Consider the following 19,051-nt stretch of genomic DNA (forward strand, 5'->3'; position numbering starts at 1 on the left):
AGAATCCACACTCGTACCGGTGGTAACTTTGGTTGGCCGTTTTCTCGCAGCGTCCCGAACAGAACACAACATCGACACAGTTTGGACAGCAAAAAAGGATTTCGACCCGTTCGAAGCAGGTACTGCAGTGAGTGCCACTGTACTCCTGAACCAGTGTGGCACCATGTGGCTTCTCCTTTAGTATATGCTGATTTGGTTTCAGATTCTTCTGAGCCGTAGCATACCGACCATCGGTTTCGTTGCTATCATACCGAACGGCATCATCGAGATGCGGATGGAAGACACGGGTTCCTCTCGGTGGTTCCAAGTACTTCTTCACATTCTTGTACTGGAAGTACACGATGTCGGTTAGCTTTCGAAGTTCCTCTATTCGAACGCTCCGATCTGCTTCGTTGAGCTGCGAGTGGGCAAGGCATTCGACGGTTTTATCGAAACACTCGACGGCGGACTTGAGATCGCGCTTTTGCTGGTACAGTCGCGCCTTGCGTTCCCACAGGTCATGTAGAAACTCGAGCGGGTAACCGTAGCCGATGGCACGATCAATATCCTCCAACGATTGATCGTGCTTACCAAGCTGCAGCAGAACCTGTGATCGTTTATCTAGTAGTAGCGCCTTTTCGTGAGCTACAAAAAGGGAAACGATAAGCAATGACACACGAACCACAGCCACACAAGGGGCACACCCCTACACTTACGATAATCGTTCGGGAGCAACAGATAGGATTGATTGTAGGCTCGCAAAGCACCGACCCAATCGTCACCGTTCTGTAGCTGCAGACCGTCCGCTTGCAGTTTGAGCGCACTTTCCAAGCACTTTCCAACGTTGTGTGTCCGCTCGAGCGGTAAATCGTTGACCGCTCTCCATTTCCGCTCGTTGACGAAGCGGAACCGCTCGAGATCCGTACCGAGACTGGCGAACTGTTCGAACTCCCGCACACCGAGCGCAAGACGGAACTGGCGGGCGTACTTGTGGAAGTATCCCGTGTCGTTGCTCACTTCCATCCTGGATTGCTAGTGGCACCTGGAGCTGGTTGCAGGAATCTGCCGTCGTATGGCAGGTTACTGCGATGAAAAGATGTTCAATGAACGCTGTATGTTTGTTTAATGCGAAAATCTGTTTCCCTTTTCCGCAGAATGTCTTTGTCTTATTAATAGAACGGTGGCGAGAGTGTGCGTAACGCGTTTAGTTCATTACGATCGCGCCAGTTAGACTTGCGCAAATCGTGCACTATGTTGGTGGTTTCAATTGGCACATGCCTGGCAGTTTATGAGGCGGCGGCGCATGAGCATACGCAATATTGTTGTTCATTTGGTTAGGAACGAATAGATTGATAATCAGCCGAAGAGGGCCTAAAATTTATGATCTTTAAAGGAACTTTGACATTGACATTTAAGAGAATTTTGTTCATAATAGTTTTTTTTTGTTCATTGGCAATTAATGTTGAGATTTAACTTAATTAAGCACATTGATATTCTTAACATTTTAAGAAAAAAGTCTCTTGCCATGTTTGAGAAGCATCATTCCTATGGCAATCGGTTCTGTTTGTTTGTAAATTGAACATTAACAATTTTCAAATTTCTTTCTATTAACTGAAACTTGGGTAACTGTAAAGACTGATTTGATGAATAATGGTTCATTTGTTTCATGTGCAGGACGATTTAGTAACGAGAACAACTGTGCGATGCGGGGTGTTTATTTCACTAGTTTCGTTATTTAACAATCCAAGGACACAAGAATGGGCGATAAACTTTTCGGCAAAATCATTAAATATTTATCTCCATTAAGTATTGCAGTACACGTTTAGTCATTTTTCTTTCAATCTGATAGCCTGCCAACCTGATGGCTCAATGTTCCGGAGAAAAATACTTTCTGCCTCGAGGCGCCTTCGATTCGATTAACGCCAGTGGTTTCGTAAGAGCATTCTAGAATCCGGTTGCCCCCGGTACACCGTAAGAGATCGTTTTCAAAAGTTTAATTTTAAGTTTGTCCCATATATCCAGTCCAACCCACAAAGAAACTTGGTTAGCATCGGCAGTAAGAAGTGTGCTGACTCACGCTGAACTCACTTTCGCCTGTCCGTTTCTGCAACCTTGAGGATCCGCTCAACCGATCACCACCACCCCATCGAACCATGATGGATCGCTGGCTGGATGGATGGATGGATGGATGGATTGGTATGAGTCGGTCGGGCACAACAACAGAATATTGACACGCATCTTGACAATAGCGGATCGAGCGATTATGCTGGGCGCATCATTCTTGTTGCTCCAAGGAAGCTAAATGCCAACGCTGCCATCCATTCCCGTGGATCGGGGGGAGATCGGCTGATTGCAACATTATTCCTCCTCGCTCGCCACTCTCCTCCGATCGATTCCCTCTTCCGTGGGCGATGGCCCTGGCCAGGCAGCAGAAACGTAAACGAAGAAGAAGCAGCGAGAGCGCGAACACACCAGAGACACTTTTGTTCGTGCAAAAATAATAAAAAGGAGACAAAAAAAACCATTCCGTCCGGTCCATTGACGGCGATTGATGACCGCGAGATCGCGAAGTACTCAGCGAAGACTTCTCAGCTGAAGTACTGCGGGAGTGGATTGGATGGAAGGTATCGCGAAGATAATTACACTTCAACAACTCTCCTGGAGTCTATTGATTTTGCACGGGTCAGCTCCTCCTTCTCCTGGCCGGCCGTGAAGGAGAAGGCCGTGGACACAGGGACACCAACATTGTCGTCGGTGTCAGCTGGTGGTGCGTAGGTGGTCTATTAGATAGGCAGATAGATAGGGAAATAGGGGGTATGATGCCATCACCGCCATGGACGCGGTGGACCAAGAATACGCAAGCGAGAAAGGGAATTGAAACTGACGTATCGACGTAACCGCATCATCCTCTGCCAGCTCTCACGACGCAACCACAACATTCCACAGCACAATCTCGCACTGTGACCCACATTTCAGACCACAGCTAGCCAACCGGCGGCAAAGAGCGAAACAATAGGAACTTACTTACCCTTCAACCTTGCCTAATGACGTTCGATCGGAGTCGTTGAAGATGAGTACAGGACATGAAAAGGACATCGACGTCGACCAGGGGGGCAAAGACCATCAACTCCACCCTTTCAATATGAAAACGCTCTCGGATGCGTACGCCTGTGCATGTTTTGTAATCGTATATTTTATTTAAATTTATCCTCTCTTCAACAACTTCAACAACAATATTACTGCCTTTCCGCCGAGTTTTTGTCGTGTTTTTGTCGTGTTTTTTTTTTTCGTGGTAAATTCCAATGTATATGATACATAAATAGAACTTACGTTAAGAGTTATGTAAACGCGTTTGCCCTTGTTTGCGGCCTGAATATGAATAGCGGAATAAGTGGAACCGGGCCTCTTTTGTGCGGATTCTTTTGGGGTTTTAGGTAATTTGTTGTGTTTTTTAAAGGTGTGTATGTGTTCCGCTTTCGCTCCTTTCCTTCTCTCTATACATCTCTATATATCTCACTTAAGTACATCATCTACATAAAAAGAAGAACAATAAAACCGCCTACAGCCTGCCTTGTTTCTCGCCGTTCCGAAAAAAGATCCATTTAAATATGATAAAATACATTAACAATCTTACGCGAATACGAGACGTGTCCGTGCGTGCATGAGTGATCAAGGGTGTGCACACACACACACACACACACACACACACACACACCACACGATGCGCTCACAGATAGATGCAAGCAGAAGAAGTAATCATTACAACATTAACGGGGACATCCATTCACTTGCGATTTGGGGCGAACGCAACCAAAGCAAGCCGAACGATCCTACCGCAGACGTTCGATAAGGTGCTGCTTGTGAAACCCCGTGGATCGTGAGACCAAGAACTGAGTGATGCTGATGGTGGTGCTGGTGCGAACACTCCAATCGGCCGATGTACTAGTCCCGCCTTCGAAGGGATATGTACACAGCTTCGTTATCCTTATCCAACAGTTTTCCACAGTTAGTTGGGTTAGTTTTTGTAGAGAAAACAAATACTGAAGTGAGTGTTTGAGTGTGTTTGTGTGTGTGTAGCTGTACGTGTGCAGCGAATGCTCAATCGTGCTTGTGTGTATTGTTTTTTTTTGTTTTTTTGTTAGTTCAGGTCACCCTTGATGTTCCTCGTCCTTCTACGTGTTGATAGAATTAGTGTAGCTTAAACGATGATTCCGTGTGCCAAACGCTCTGTATCGCTCTGTATCCAACTCCGGTTCCTCCGGTATGCGAAAGAGGAACCCCTCTTTCCATTCCAGCATGTTAATGGTGGATGTTTTTATGACGATTTAATGCGCCCCCTCCTCGCCACGAGCGCCCTTCACGAGCAGTGTCACCCCGCTTCCGGTGGCTTCCGGTGTGTTGCAGGAAGGAGCATAAAGGGTTTTTGCTCGCGCCTATCCTTCTGCCGCCGACTGAACGAGTGAGTCCAGCCATCGCGGAAGGGTCGATGCGGTGTGGTGTTGTTGTTTGGTTTGGGGTTTTTGTTGTTTTTAATGAAATTAGTCACAGTAGAAGCTATCGAGATGGGGTTTTGCTGGGTATTACGTTACGCTTCGGGCTAAATGTACTGGGCGTCGTTAGTCACCTGGTCACCGACTTTGTTAGTGTTCATCTGTAGGCGACCACGGTGTAAGGAGGGCGGAATGGACGTCGGGAAATGGAAAAGAGAAACAAAATGTAGGTTAGCGAAAAACAACGGTTACGACGAGTTTGATGAAGGGAAGGGGTGTTAGTTGAGACAAATTCCTTCACGGGGGTTAGCACTATTCTGAAGGGGAAAGGGACACACAGGAGTTCCACAGCAGGAACACAGGGTTTAGAGTATGTTTTTTTTGGGGGAGGTATTAGAGTTACAACAAAAAAGAAAAGTTCGCTCTACTACTACAATACTTGGAAGACATTGGAAAGATAAGAAATGGATCGTCCTTCAATAGCTTGCTGCAACCTGGCTCGTTGGCTCTCGATCGTTGGGCCGAATCGTTTGGTGGCGGGATGGTGTGCCTGTGCTATGGGGCTCTCACTTATGCTTGCATGTTTCGCGGGAGGGAAAGTGTTGCATTTTTGCAGGTTTTTTTTTATATTTAAAAATCATATGAATTTGATTCTTCGTCACCTTTTCTTACTTTGAAGAACAGACGATACATGGCACCGGCCACGATACCTCCGACAATCGGACCAACCCAGTAGACCTGCGAGAAACGGAGAGAGAGGAGACACAATATGCAATTCCCACATAAGTATCTATTAAACGGACATCCACTGCTACCCGGGAGCTGCCGTACTTACCCAAAGATCAGTATAGTTGCCCATTACGACCGCTGGTCCGAACGAGCGAGCCGGGTTCATGCTGGCACCGGTGTACTTAATCTGTTTAGATACAAAAAATGACATAACAAAAACGAACACCGAGGAGTAAGCTTACGGTCCGGCAACATATATGCCCACGAATGGCGAGCAAAAGGTTAACATCATTTAGTAATCCCGCACCACGCGGGATCGTTCGCTACTTACCGCCGCCAGATGACCGGCAGTGATGGAGAGTCCGATGGCGAGCGGTGCCGATCCCTTGATGTCGGAGCGCCGATTGTCACACACGCCGTGGACGACAAACACGAGGATGAAGGTGATGAGCGCCTCGATCAGCACACCCTGACCCGCCGAAAGTCCGGGCGCGATTCCGGTCACACCGAGCCCACCGACTACCTCAGACGGTGTGGCGGCCTACATAGAAAAATGGGAAAACGGGAAACGATAGCAAAGGATGAGTACAGTCCCGGAATGTGTCATTAGGGCAGTACATCAACGGCTAAATGGCTTTTGACACGAAAGAACGCAGCAAGCAATGACGATTCGCTTTCACGATGGAATTGGTTTCGGAGTCAAATTTGTTTGCACTAATAAGTCGATGTTGACCTGAGGGTAAATGCTATTAGGAAAAAATGGACGATAGGGATTAGATAAATCTAGATTCGTAGACATTAATTGCGACTGTAGAGAGACAAACGGGTGCAATTGACGTATGATATGTTCGAGCTATCAAGGCTAAACTTATAACTGTCTTCAGGTCCAGACTTATAACCATTGAAAAGTTATCTTGGTAAATTTTATGTAGCTTGAAATTCGTAACACAGACATATAATGAGCTTAAAGTTGGTTAACATTCAACAGGGGTTGAACAAGAGTTAATTGGTTCAAACTTGAGCGAATTAAGCAAAATTATAAACAAGAACTGAACTAAATTTAAAATGAGAAATTGAAAACTGTGGTGGTTCTATCCGACTCTACCTTGTTCTATTGCTCCTTCACATTGTGCAAATCATCGACAAACGTCGTGTTTCCTTGGAACCGAACGCACCGAAGCGCGAAAAGCCTCCCAGACACCATCATACTTATTGCGCGGTACTCCATTCAGTCTATGCGCGTATAGATTCTAACTAGCCAGAACCTCGCAATCCCTTCTCGATATGTTCGCTAAATTATCGAATTTGTATGCACTAAGCATTGGGCAGCGATGCCGCCAATGATCGAAACAGTTCGATTCCTAAGAGCTACTAAACGAATAACTGCCGATGGCGATGGCGATGGTGGTACTGAACCTCACTTCGAATGCCATTTAAAGTAGCGACGTTTTAATCGAAACTCACCCATTAGGCGCACACCATTTAGCACGTTCGACGCAGTGCGTGAACGCGAATTATGTACACAGAGGAGGCACAGTGTTGATGTGGTGCGCACCACGAGTTAAAGAGACCATTAGGCTTGCCCCGGCACCAATACAGCCCCCACACTGCTCCCCACAGAAGGTTAGGCCAATTACGGGCACCGATAATCGGTACGGTCGCACAGGACGTGGCGGTCGTGGTTTTTTCGATGAAGAGTGAGAACCAAGAACGAGAACTGAGGCGAGCTAAAGTGTCGCGTTGCGTTTGTTGCGATTGCGAACGGCGAAGCACGTGACCAGAAAGCGGTCTCCAGAGGCACGTAATTAAACACGATCGGAGCGGATTGGAGAGGCTCAAGCATCACTGTCACACCGTCCAGTGGCTGGAATTTGGTGGAAAGCTCCCGCACACCACGAGGTGTCACACGCATTGGTGCGGTGTCACGGACATGCTTCGGACCTCGGACCTGCTCAAGAGTCTCGTGTGTCTCATCGAAGCAGGTGGCAGCCCCCCCCAACATACATAAACATACACCCACAGTCGCCTCCCTAGTTCCCCCCGGACATACCGGTTCCAGTGAGCGAGCAGCCTCGTGCCCCGCCGCGGATGCTGCAGTCTGTCCTCCTCTGGTCCTCTGGTGTTTTGGGGTACGAAATTGGATTGATCGCAGCAGAGACCGCCGCTACTCCCGCTCGGTCGGTCGGTCGATCGATCGATCGGTCGATCGGTAACCGGTTCTCCGTCCGTTCGATTTGGTCAAGGTTTAGGACAAGGGGACCACTAATGAATAGGTCCGGGGGCAAACGCCGTGCAACGCCGTGCGGTCGGTCAGTGAAGTGAGAAAAAAACATTGTCGAACACACACGAATACCGCCTGGCGCACCTCTCGGTGGGTTCCTTATTACGTCTCTTCCGAAAATTGGATTAGAGGCGTAAGGCCTGTTATTAAGAGGGGTCCAAGGGAGGGAGGGCAGTCTGATGGATTTGGTGAATTTATTCACGAATCACACGAGTGCATGAGTTAACGCCGAACGCCGTGGACCGGACCAAACAACAAAACGCCGCCACGACATTGGTCCTGCACGTGTGTCGGACGCACGGCACGGACTGCCGCCAGGCCCGCCAAGTGTCTCGTCTGCCCAGCTGATTGATGGTGCTGCAGAGGAAATTTGTCATTTGCCGGCAACTTCCATGCATCCATGGTGATGCGAGACAAGGCTGACAGGTTACACTAATTTGAATTTGAACTTCTGGCGGCACCTCTCCGGACTCGGGTCCCGGACTGTTTGAGCCTTTCTCGAGCTGACACATTAACACACGCACACAACCCTGGAGAGGGGTTTGTTTGTTGCTCGTGGCTCGTGAGGAAACAGTTGTCTAGGTGAACACCTTCGCTCGGATGATGAACTTGCTTGCACATCGGACCGACACATCTGGCCACAGAGCGGTCCCTAATCTTAAGAGCCATCAACGATCATCACCATCGGCCATCGGCTCGTGCATCATTGCTCGTCGGCTCGTCGGCTCGTCGGCGATGTAAATCGTTTAGCTACATTTAGCGCCCGAAGTGGTCGAGTTTATGATGGCTGTAAAAAGCCATCAGCCACAGATCTGATCTGTGAGGGGAAAGCATCTATCAAATCGGCTTCTATATAAAATGATCCGATCGTTTCATTTTGAAATTCCGACAAATCCATAAAAGAAAGGTCATACACAGATGACGTATCGTGAGGTATGTGCCTCTCACGGCATCAACAGCAGCAGCAATTGATACGAATTGATGGCCCTTCTCATAACCAGCGACCGAGTGACCTTTGCTGACCGGGCCACCAAGTGGGGGGGGGACCCCTAATTACCCGGTGCACTGGGCACATGTCACAGGTTGATTTGATCCATTTTTACCAGCACGTCGACGACCTTCTTTGCTCCCGCCGCAAAGGTTGGTGTTCCCTATTGCCCTTCCCTTCCATCGTAACGTCCTTGCCTTGGGTGATTGGTGCGCTTGTACTCCACATAAAATGCAAAGCATACATTTTTGCGCCCTTGCACGCCTCTACTGCTGTTGCTGTTGCTGTTGCTACGGCACCATGTCATGATTTGCCATTTTGCAAAATGAGCGCGACAAAAGAAGCATCCTGCTGGCTGTCTGTCTGCCCTGCGAGAGTCCCTTTTCTCTCGGGTGCACCTTGGCATTTGGTGGCCGTCTGGCGCACACACACACACGCAACTCACTGGCTGATCGATTATGGGCTCCCGCAGCCGCAATCCAGGTCGTCGCTGGGCTCGACGCGCGAAGGCGGGTGGAAGCTTTTATTGTTGCCTGAAGCCGTGCCGAGAAAGCTGGTTGCAGCAGACGACGAACCTACACCTTTCCGGTGGATCCGTAGATGCCACATGTGGCAGTGGCTCGGTGCCATTCAGGCCGCGCGAGTAGTATCGCGATTGTGATCGTGAAGCGCGGTTCGAAACAATTTGTACAACATTCGGTGTGAACAGAACCGAGTTCTGTTCGAGTTCGAGATCATGATGCTGCAAATCGGCCCGAGAGACGCAATCGATGCTCAATGTTTGTCTATTGTTTTGTTCTGCGATCGCGTCCTCGTTGCTGCACAATGCCAGTCAGTCAGTCAGTCAGTCAGACAGCTGGTGCTCGGTGTGCAGGTGGTGCAATTGCACTAGTGCATCAGATCAGGGACCGCACCCCCGGGGAGGGGACTCCGGTGACAGCTAAAAAGGAGCGGATTTCCATCTTTGACAGCTGCATTGTGCGCGTCTCTGGGCATTCATGAATTTGAGTTTTACATTTGGGGTCACGCGCGCACTTGCTGGTTCGGTATTTGCTGACATTTCGGTCGGTACGCAGGTTCGCAGCGCAGGTTGAAGCTGGAATTGAATTGAAACGTTCTAAAGCCATGTGTGTACTCAACCAACCCCAGGTTCCGAGTGGGTTGGCCCGACGACAAATAACAAAACCATGCACCGGGTGACGGTTCTTGTTGTTGTTGTTGTTGACAACGGACAGCTTTTCCGCCATTAGAGCGTCAATGGAGCGTGTAAAAATATGGTGGGGAAAATATATCATGACCTGCACCTGCAGTTGACACGCATCGTAATGTGCAATGGAAATATACCATCGAGAGTGCATTTGGATGTCACCGGAGGCTAGGGGGGAGCCCTTTCGCCGGAAGGAAGAATGGAAAATTGGAACACCACTAACCGAACCGAACTGTCGGTGGAGAAAACGCGATTTAATATTCACGCCCTGCTCGCGATGCATTACAAACGAATAAATCAAAACGTTTGCTTTACTATCTCGCGACGGACATCAGATAATTGGAATGGATAACGCGACCAGACCTGAAGGGCTGATAAGGGCAGCACGCCAAGGCAATAGTTTTTTTTCCCGCGGGTTTTGTTTAAATATTTCATTTAAAATCACATTTAATGGACGTTAACCAGGCGACGAGCCAGATATATCAAGGACAGAGTTTACACCAGTTGCAGTAAATCAATAAATTGAGGTTTGAAATGTACACCAACATCGACCAATGGTCGGGGGACTCACCTTAATGACGGCCGCTCCCGCGATCGCACCGATGCACTGCGAGACGATGTAGAACGCTGCCTTCAGTATGCTGACATCTCCGGTCACCATCAGACCGATCGTAACGGCCGGATTGATGTGGCATCCGCTCACGTGCCCGAATGCCTGCGAACAACAACAAAAACAAGGAAAACAATACCCCAAACAGGCGTTAGAGAGATATGGTCAACATATTCAATTTCATAGCTTCGCGCACGCGCACTCCGCACACACACACACATAGAGGCAGACACAGAGGCACGTGCTTCACCGATCACGGATTCGATCCGCACGCAGCGCCAGGGCTGTCGATGCCGAGGCAGATGCCTATCTGGCGGATCTAGATTTATTGTTCGCGCTTGTGAGAAGGTGCGAAGCGCGTGTGTCGTCGTCGTCGTCGTTGGTCGCCTGGTGCCCGGGGAAGCAAAAGGTGCGAACGTACGGAATGGGCTGCTGTGGTGCGTGCGGTCGAGCACACATACGCGCCGTAAAGAACCCATTTCGTGTCACGTTGTGCACGATTTCACGCCGATTGCAGGCCATTTTTCAATCGACAGCAGCGGGCGAGCGGCGGGTGGGCGTGAAAATGATGATGATGATGATGAGTGTTCTGCTTTATTATGGGTGATTGGGTGTGTTAATTGCAGGGCTGCCCCGCCAGTATTAATGAGGATCCTCATTGGCGTTATCATGCATGTATGATCGAGTGAGGCCTTTACCAGGCGATGATAAATCGCATCCTCGCCATCTTTATGCAGCCCCTGACTCTCCTAGAGAGCACGTAGTCCTCACTGCGAGTCAATGCTGAACATTAGCCTAAAGACAAAATCGTGCTCCAGAGCAGCAGCGGCAGCAGCAGCAACGTCAACCGAGGACGGTAATTAAATAAAGCAGCACACTTAATTTGCCCGCGTTTCTGTGCGAGCGCGAGCGGTTTGTGATGGAAAATTGATTGCAATGTACGCTCATCAGCACCGCCAACAAGTACCACAGTTTACTCTGCGTGCTGGCGGTCTGCAGCAGCAGCAGCAGCAGCAGCACCAACAACGCTAACTGGGCTGCATTTGAAATGTCATTTGCAAAATGGGAATGAACCGGCATCGAGCGTTTTAAGACCTCGGAAAAGTGTAGGCTAATTTATGCGTCAATTAGACGCGATTGGAACGGTTTCCGAAAGGGAGGGGCGGGGAAGAGTATTAATCAACAAGCATCCTAATGGGGTTGATGAGGGGGTTGGTTCTGTTTTTGATAAATACGATGATCGTCATGCTCCGTCCGTTGAGTCCTCTGCTCAACAGAACAGACGACAAGAGCTCAATTATTCCATTTTTGGGCGAGTTCGATTGTCGGTCAAGAATCGCAAAATGTTAAAAAGCAGAGCGATACTGCACTGCATGACGCAAATCAGCTTTGGAAAGTTTGACAGCACCGTGGCCATCCGGTCGCACGGATGGCGAGTGGGCCAAAGAAGTGGTTTTTGAGTGGCGATCACGATGACAAAGCGATCGGAATTGACCGCTTTCGCGAAACACTTGTACGGTCACCGCTATCCGGTCGGAGGGTTTTTCCCACTCGGAACTTACCCTCAGCTACCTATGATAGGTTGACGCAGCTGCCCGCATCTTGCATCATATCATCAACGGCGTACGGCTAGCATGATTTTGCAACATGCTATGCTACTACTCTCTAGTTTGCTTTTCTTTTTGCGTTATGCTCGCTCTCGCCCGCTCGTGGCCACTATCCATGCGAACACCCTTCTGCCAATTCAATCCGCGATCGGATCGATGACCTGGCGGATCGATGATCGGTACCGACGGCGTTCGGAGCGCGATCGGAATTACAAATTCACGTTCTCGTCTCGGGCACTCGAGCCAGCGTAGCGAACAATCGGTCGCGTAGCGGCGGGCATCGATTCTGAAGCCACCGTTCTAGCCGGTTCGCTCAAGGAGGGAGACTGACTTGAACTTGCCTTCACATGACGCCTGTAAGGGCAGGCAACGCCAAAGGGCCCTCGCCGAAGGCGCGAGTAAACACGGTTTCGTTCCCCTTCCCATCGGCAGGCAATCATTCATCGATCAGAATGGGCCACTCTCCCCCGCCTTCGTTCCAAACAGTCGCACTGCAGTTCACCAGACCGCGCGCGGCTAGACACCGAGGCTCAAGCCGCCAACCGGTTCTGAGGGTGTTGCGTGTTGATCACGCGCTCGCTGCTCTAGCGGTCGGTCCGGTCTAGCCGTCTAGCCAGCGGGCGCTTTTTCGCGCGCATCAACGCGTGCCGGAGACGCGTTCTTTCGCCGCAGAAGAGGAGGTTCGCCAGCGCCGCGGCGCGCGTATAATTAGGCGCTCACTTCATGCGCCCTCCCCGAACGTGACAATTATGCTGCGTTACGCCGATGAACAGATAAGTGGCGTAATGTCCGGTGTACCCGTGACCATGCGACCGCGGACCCGGGACCGGACGAGCGGCAGGAAATGTCGTTTTAATGCAGTGCGATCGGTGATTTCAGGCGTCTGAACCGTTTTATTAATCATCAACATCGTTTATTCAGCAAAGTGAAAGATCAAACGGAGCAATCAGTACAATTTGATCATTGGAAACTGACGTCATTCAAGACTCTTGAATCACTTTAATCCTTCAGTTAAGGCAACGCAATGGATCGTCGCTATTTTTGAACACAAAAACAAAGCTTTCAAATCGATCCCGCCTGATCGGTTCTTGGTCGTGATCATGCGTATAATCGCACGGATTCTTCACGGTGCCTTTGGACACTCGACAGCCTCGAAGGCAATGGCCTCGCGGTGGCCCGATATCGAGCATCACGAACACTGCGGTTCTGGTCCCGGCGCTGGAATGCCGCTTATTATTTGTGCAATGAAGTGCCTGCCACGATCGCACGTCCCTCGTACTGCCCCGGCACTGCTTGGGAGGTAGCATAAAAAAAATGGCACGAACAAGAAAACGAAAACAGAAAAACTCGAAGCTGATCGAGGTCCATTTAGAAGGTCACATGCAGATCTTAACGGACGGATACCCCTCGCAGATGATGTCCTGCACGGATGGGGGGGATGCGACGTCTTGCGTCGGGGTGCTGTGGTTTTGCAGCCGTGTGCCCTGTAGTGCGCCCCCGGGGACCTTCCTTCGGACAATAAGAGTTGATTGATTGGCCGAAGGTAACCGATCTTTATGCTCATTCCAACCACATATTTCTCTCTGTCTCTCTCTCTGTCTCTCTCTCTCTCTCTCTCTTCCCTACTCTTGTTTCTGCAGCTACTAACGTTCTGCCCAGAGCTTTTCGGGGCTTTTGGGGTTTTGGTTTGGTTTTTTGAGACTTTTGCGCGGCATTTTGCATGAACATGAATGATGGCGCAGGAGGGTAATGAGCGCAGCACGAGCACGATGCACGGTACCAGCGGATCCGACCTTTTATCGCTTAACGAGGTGAGAGCACAGCTGGGTTTGCGTTAGTTAGTTTGGGATCTTGTTTACGTTTTCTGCACGTTTCGATCACCAGCGGCAGAGGCACCAGCACCAGCGGCAGCAACGGCAACATTGGAGGTCATCCCTGGGAATAGAAGATCATCAGCAGGTTGGCGGCTGCGGCGATGGATGCAAATCACGTCGCGATCATGTCGCGATCACTAGCCATCGATCCGTTTGGCGGGTGACGATTAGTAGCCGCGTTCACTAGATGATCATCTGGAGCCGATCGCGATCGATAGGGGTTGACATTCAAACGTGGCATCGCGTCCGCGACTGCGACCGATAGCGATCGCTGCCGGTGGCCCTTGAAATTTCGAGCATTTGGCAGACGGCACAGACGGGTTGTGAACGGGTGCGTCTTGCGTGTTTACACAGCTGCCAGCCAGCATACGGAATGAGATAGTCAACGCGATAGTCGGCTCAGCCCACCACCCTTGAACGGATTTTAGGTCGTCTTTAGGAGTTCTTCGTTCAGTGTGTGGAAGTTTCGCAATTTTCGGATTATTGTTTCGAAAGAACGGTTCAAACACCTTAATTTGATGATTGAACTACGCCATAGCAGCAGAATCAGCAATGGTAATTTTGAAACACAAAGAACATCCGTTGGTTCCACAGTCATGCGTTTGTTAAAAAATATTATTTGATGATTCATGAGCTGAATAAGAACTGTGTTCCGCATTGTCTTTAACTCATTGACAACCGAAAAACAAAACCTCACATCGTTAATTGAGTAATGGGGTGAATTGTTTTACCAACATCCGCACAAGTTGGCAAAGGAAATTGTATAATTAGATACAGTTTTGAACATCACATTCGGCGGCGTTCTTCATCATTCTCCTGAAGGATGCAAAGTGCGTCAGCAGCACGAAAAACCGAACCACGATCACGCCATGCGCGCCCATGACACACCGCTGCAAATTCTCGCTGCTGACATTCGCCAAATTTATCCCAATTACAAAAGGAAATGGCACATGAAGGATAAATCGTTTCGTCACGCAGTAGCGCTCGCGCGCGCGCCATTTCAAGGGCTGTTCATCCCACACCAAACCGCCCCCCATGAAAAAAAATTGCTAAAAGAAACACCGAGAAGGAGCTACAAAGCACAATGGCGATGGAGTGTCGCGGATATTTTACTCCAAAACGCACCCCACACCGGCTGGGACCACCACCACCACCACCACGGATGCCATCGACGACAATTGGGATGAAAAGCGAAAAGCGAAATGCCGAAAACAGGCGGCGGTAATGGATTCGCATTTCGGTGGCTTGTTAGCCACCCTCAGCCCACTTGTGGTTCCAGTTTGTCTGGCCCGGACGGCCGGCCGGCCGGCGGTTCGGCAACGCCGTTCACTTTCGCCGCGCGTAAGCGCCGCGAGGATCGCGTGAATCGCGCAAGTCACCTCACAATCACACAGCAGCAGCAGCAGCAGCAGCAGCAGCAGCAGCAGCAGCAGCAGCAGCAGCAGTAGCCGGTCTCCTGTCCTGTCGCTAGGCTGCGCGTTGACCGTGTTCGTCACGTGATACAGCCGAGGTTCACAGGCGAGGCTGCACGTTTGGTGTGGAAGCTAATCACTCTCGCTAGAGTACGCACGCTACATAAATGTTCCCGCAAAAATCTCATTCTCTCGGCGGCTTGTTCAGTTTAGTTGCGTTTGCGTTGCGTTGCGTTTGTTGATTTGTTTGTTTTCCTTTCCTAGCCGGTGGGCTTTCATTTTGTTTACTTTTCTTCGTTCGAAACGCTTTGCTTTACTTTTGACTCCGGTCCGGCTTGATAGGGGCCGCCAGAGCGCGAGGATCGCGTGGCCTGAAGCAGCAGCAGCAGCAATACCACCAGTACCACCACCACCACCACCAGTAGTCAACCACGCAAACCAGTCTCGAAGCCGAAAGGGACGGGTTGAGAGCAAGTGCGAGATGTCAAGGTTACAATGCTGTGTGTTGTGTGTGTATATATTTATATTGAACAGTATTATGCAATGCAGTATTCGCCAAACAAGTTGCCGCCGAACGATCTGGCCGATCGCCGCCAGCTTAAGACCTCACACGGACCCACCGGCTCTGTGATTGGGGACGGGGTAGCACCTGAGGAGCACCTGAGGGGAGAATCAACTCAAGTCGATTCGATGAGAACAATGAATCGATCACACACTCACACACACGAAGGGTAGTAAACCCATTAACGTGACGTTAGTTTACGAGGCGAGTCGTTCCAGAACGAGTGCCACCCTTTCACGTCAGTAGAAGTAGAGGAGCTCTTAAGCTGTCATTACTGTTGAGATGATGCTAGATTAACAGAAGATACCGAAGAGCAGTATGGTCGGCATCCTAACCGTACCCGTTAGATCTCCCAGAACCAGCTACGCTAGGGATAAGAAACTTCTCAATCCTGGCGTGCTCTGCTGGTTAAGAAAGGCTCGGCATCGGCAACACCGATCCCTCCAACCAACCAACCAACCAACCGTCGGTTTAAGTCAACACGTCGTACGGTCTCGTGAACGAATGGCACCTGAAGCCACCATCGTTGACAGCTTAACACCGAGATATGCTGAGTCGTTGAATCAATCGCACACAACACACGCCACCCGTAAACCCCTCGCTTCGTTCTCCGCTCCAGCAGCTGCTAGCAGGCCGCTGGGGTGAGTCAGGCGGTCGAAACCACTCACCAGGCGGTCGACACAGGCCAGGGTAGGCCAGGGCAGGGGGGCGGATTTTCGCGATGAATTAAATCGCCATCGACCGACATTCGCTCTCGAGAGTGAACGAACTTTCGTGCATCGAGAGCAGCAGCAGCAGCAGCAAGCTCTAGGCCTGGTCTGGTTGATCGGAATCGTAACTAAGAAGCTGCGACGACGGCAACCTAGGTGGTGATGGTGCACGACCGACTAAGCTTTTACCGAGCGACCGCTTAGGGCTTGGCTTGGTCCCCCTGGTGACAGTCGCTGACCCTGACGTGTGCGTGCGCCGTGCCGTGCCGTGCCGTGCCGTGCCATGCCGGGGAACCTCCAGAAGGTGGTCGACTAGGCAATCAAGTCGATCAATGTCCACAGGAATTGACGATAATTTGGCAAAGGGGCATAGGAGACTCGGAGGCACAGCCACCACCACAACCATCGCCTCGGGCCTAACGATGCCCTCCTGTGCGAATCCTGACGCTGGTCACACGCCAGATTGCGGGCTGCGTGTGTGGCCGACGGTTTCGACACTCGCTCATTGTTTCGCAGGGAGCTGTAGCGGTGTAACAGCAAAAGGCCCTCCCCCCATTAGCGCGCCGATCCATTCATTCATTTTTGTAGGTTAGGTAATTCTAAAATGACTTAGTGGACTCGCTAGTAGCGCTACTCGCCATCGCACTCTACTCTACGTTCGCTACGGATGGGTGCCACCTGATACACGATGTAGAACACATCCCGTGGTTGTTATCTACAACACTGTTGTCGCAAGCAGATGAGCATCCCGCTCGCCATTTGCATACAGATTTGTAGTGGCGAGCTGGTGGGTCTACAGGGTTTTAAATTAGATCCAAACACAAACTAGGTCCAGCTTTGCTCCACCACGCCAAGCGGCACCGAATGGAGGTGAGCATGGTAACAACTTATCGGCCGATGTCGAAGCTGGCGAATTAGCGCAACCACCGGTTGGCTGGGGTACCCTTGCTTTGGAATAGGTCATGTTTGGTAGCCGGTGTCAGTGTCAATATTTAAGAGACTCATCTACTTCGACCTGGCCCTGGCAATATCCTGCTGGTCGTGGTGGTGGTGCTGCTGCTGCAGACACTCACTCTCAGTGCCACTATCAATATTTACCAGCAAACCAAAGCGGCACTAGTAGACACAGCAATACCTCGGTTATGTTTTGTCGCTTTTTTTTTGGTCCCGATAGAAAGCGAAACCGACAATATCGGGCCTGTATACCGGGACTGACTGACCTAGACTAATGACGCCGGTGCGGTGCGGTGCGGAGCGACGTGTCGCGGCACGAGTTATCTTTTTAATTATCGCAACCAAACATACGCAGCCTCCGAAAATGTCCGTATGCCGCCGTTGGTGCCACTGTACCGCCTGACCCTCAACTCACCACCGAGTCCACTGGTCTGGTCTTTGCGGAGTAATTAAACCGTAAATCGTCATCTCTGTCGCGTTAGGTGGGCCAGATTATTAGACGCTACCAGATGGCGTGGCGTTGATGACGTGCAAATAAAGTTTCAGCACCTTCGGACACTGCACCGAATTAGGCATGACGACAATGTCCGCGGCAAAAGGAGGCTATCTCTCGGTGTGTGTGTGTGTGTGTGTGGTCGCTCTGGAGGCACTACTTGACGTGTCGCGTTACACGGAGCTACACTATCTGATGACTATCGTGTTCTTATCGCTTCGTTACCGTTTCACGGTTTTACGATGCGGTCACTTATGGCCACGACGGCACTCGCCACATCAGGAGAAGATTTATTGACCGTGTACCAGAGTGTTCTCCACACACACACACATACACACGCACACACGCGCGGAAGCAGCAGCCCTTCAGCTTAATTGTTGTGTGCTGATCGGTCGGATCGTGGCGCCATTAATGATTCGTTAAGATTCGCCTCGAGTCTCGAGTGCCACCGTCACCGTCGGGGCACGATTTTAATTAAATTGTTACACTACTGCTGTCACAGTGCGTGCCGGAGGGGTGCGTGGACACACCTTTAGCACGGTTAACCTGGCTGGTCCATCATCATCATCGGCACACGGTCTTGTCATTTGCTGAAGTATTATCTCGATTCGCACATTTTAGTGCCGCACTGAAAGTGACGATCCTCTCGTGTGCAGCGTCCTTGCCCTAGCCTCCTGTGCACTACTCCTAGCAACCTCTGGCCGGGCTCTCTATGTCCGCCATTGACTGACGTCATTGAGCGAAAATTCCTATTCCTGCGCTGCTGCTATTGCTGCTATTGCTGCTGCTGCTGTCCGCGTGCATCATCGCTGGGAATGTAATGACTTTTCGCAATTTTCTCAACTCCACGCGGTGCGATCGTGGCGACCGGTTCCAAACCATGGCGAGGACCAACCCGTTACCTTCACCTTCATGCGCGAGCTCTAGCTCTGGATCGGGCTGACTGCGGCTGACTTCAGTGGCTACTCTCAGGCCGGACCGGGCTCTGGGGGGCTCTGAGTGATATGAGTGGTGCAGCGATCCGGGCTGCTACTAAGCGTCAAGCGCATCGAAAGCAATGGTGGCATTAGGCAGTTGATTGAGGGGTTGCGATCCACGCCGTACTCCATTCCACTCCCCTTTCAGGTCAGAGGGCATCGATTCCGATTCTAATCT

At 50.5% G+C, this 19,051-nt stretch overlaps 2 protein-coding genes across 4 annotated transcripts in view; both read right to left on the reverse strand.

Annotated features, from left to right (window-relative positions):
* Window positions 1-1,136, reverse strand: part of LOC125960053 (SET and MYND domain-containing protein 4-like) — a 2,520-nt gene extending 1,384 nt beyond the window's left edge. The window contains exons 1-2 of the mRNA XM_049693209.1: window positions 696-1,136; window positions 1-624 (exon numbers count right to left, since the gene is read on the reverse strand). The exon at window positions 1-624 is cut by the window's left edge and continues 133 nt beyond it. Of these exons, the coding sequence (XP_049549166.1) occupies window positions 1-624; window positions 696-1,002 (931 nt within the window). The 5' untranslated portion in view covers window positions 1,003-1,136. The remainder of the gene's footprint in view (window positions 625-695) is intronic.
* A 2,016-nt stretch (window positions 1,137-3,152) lies between these two features.
* LOC125960110 (aquaporin AQPAn.G) overlaps window positions 3,153-19,051 on the reverse strand; it is a 35,014-nt gene continuing 19,115 nt past the window's right edge. For 2 of the 3 annotated variants that reach the window (XM_049693309.1, XM_049693308.1), the window contains 5 exons: window positions 10,246-10,389; window positions 5,530-5,739; window positions 5,305-5,385; window positions 5,142-5,207; window positions 3,153-4,630 (listed from right to left, as the gene is read on the reverse strand). In XM_049693309.1, the coding sequence (XP_049549266.1) occupies window positions 4,577-4,630; window positions 5,142-5,207; window positions 5,305-5,385; window positions 5,530-5,739; window positions 10,246-10,389 (555 nt within the window). In that variant the 3' untranslated portion in view covers window positions 3,153-4,576. Of the gene's footprint in view, window positions 4,631-5,131; window positions 5,208-5,304; window positions 5,386-5,529; window positions 5,740-10,245; window positions 10,390-19,051 lie in introns of all 3 variants that reach the window. The other variant, XM_049693310.1, reaches the window with a different exon arrangement.

The sequence above is a fragment of the Anopheles darlingi genome, chromosome 2, assembly GCF_943734745.1.
Source record: "Anopheles darlingi chromosome 2, idAnoDarlMG_H_01, whole genome shotgun sequence".
Lineage (NCBI taxonomy): Eukaryota > Metazoa > Arthropoda > Insecta > Diptera > Culicidae > Anopheles > Anopheles darlingi.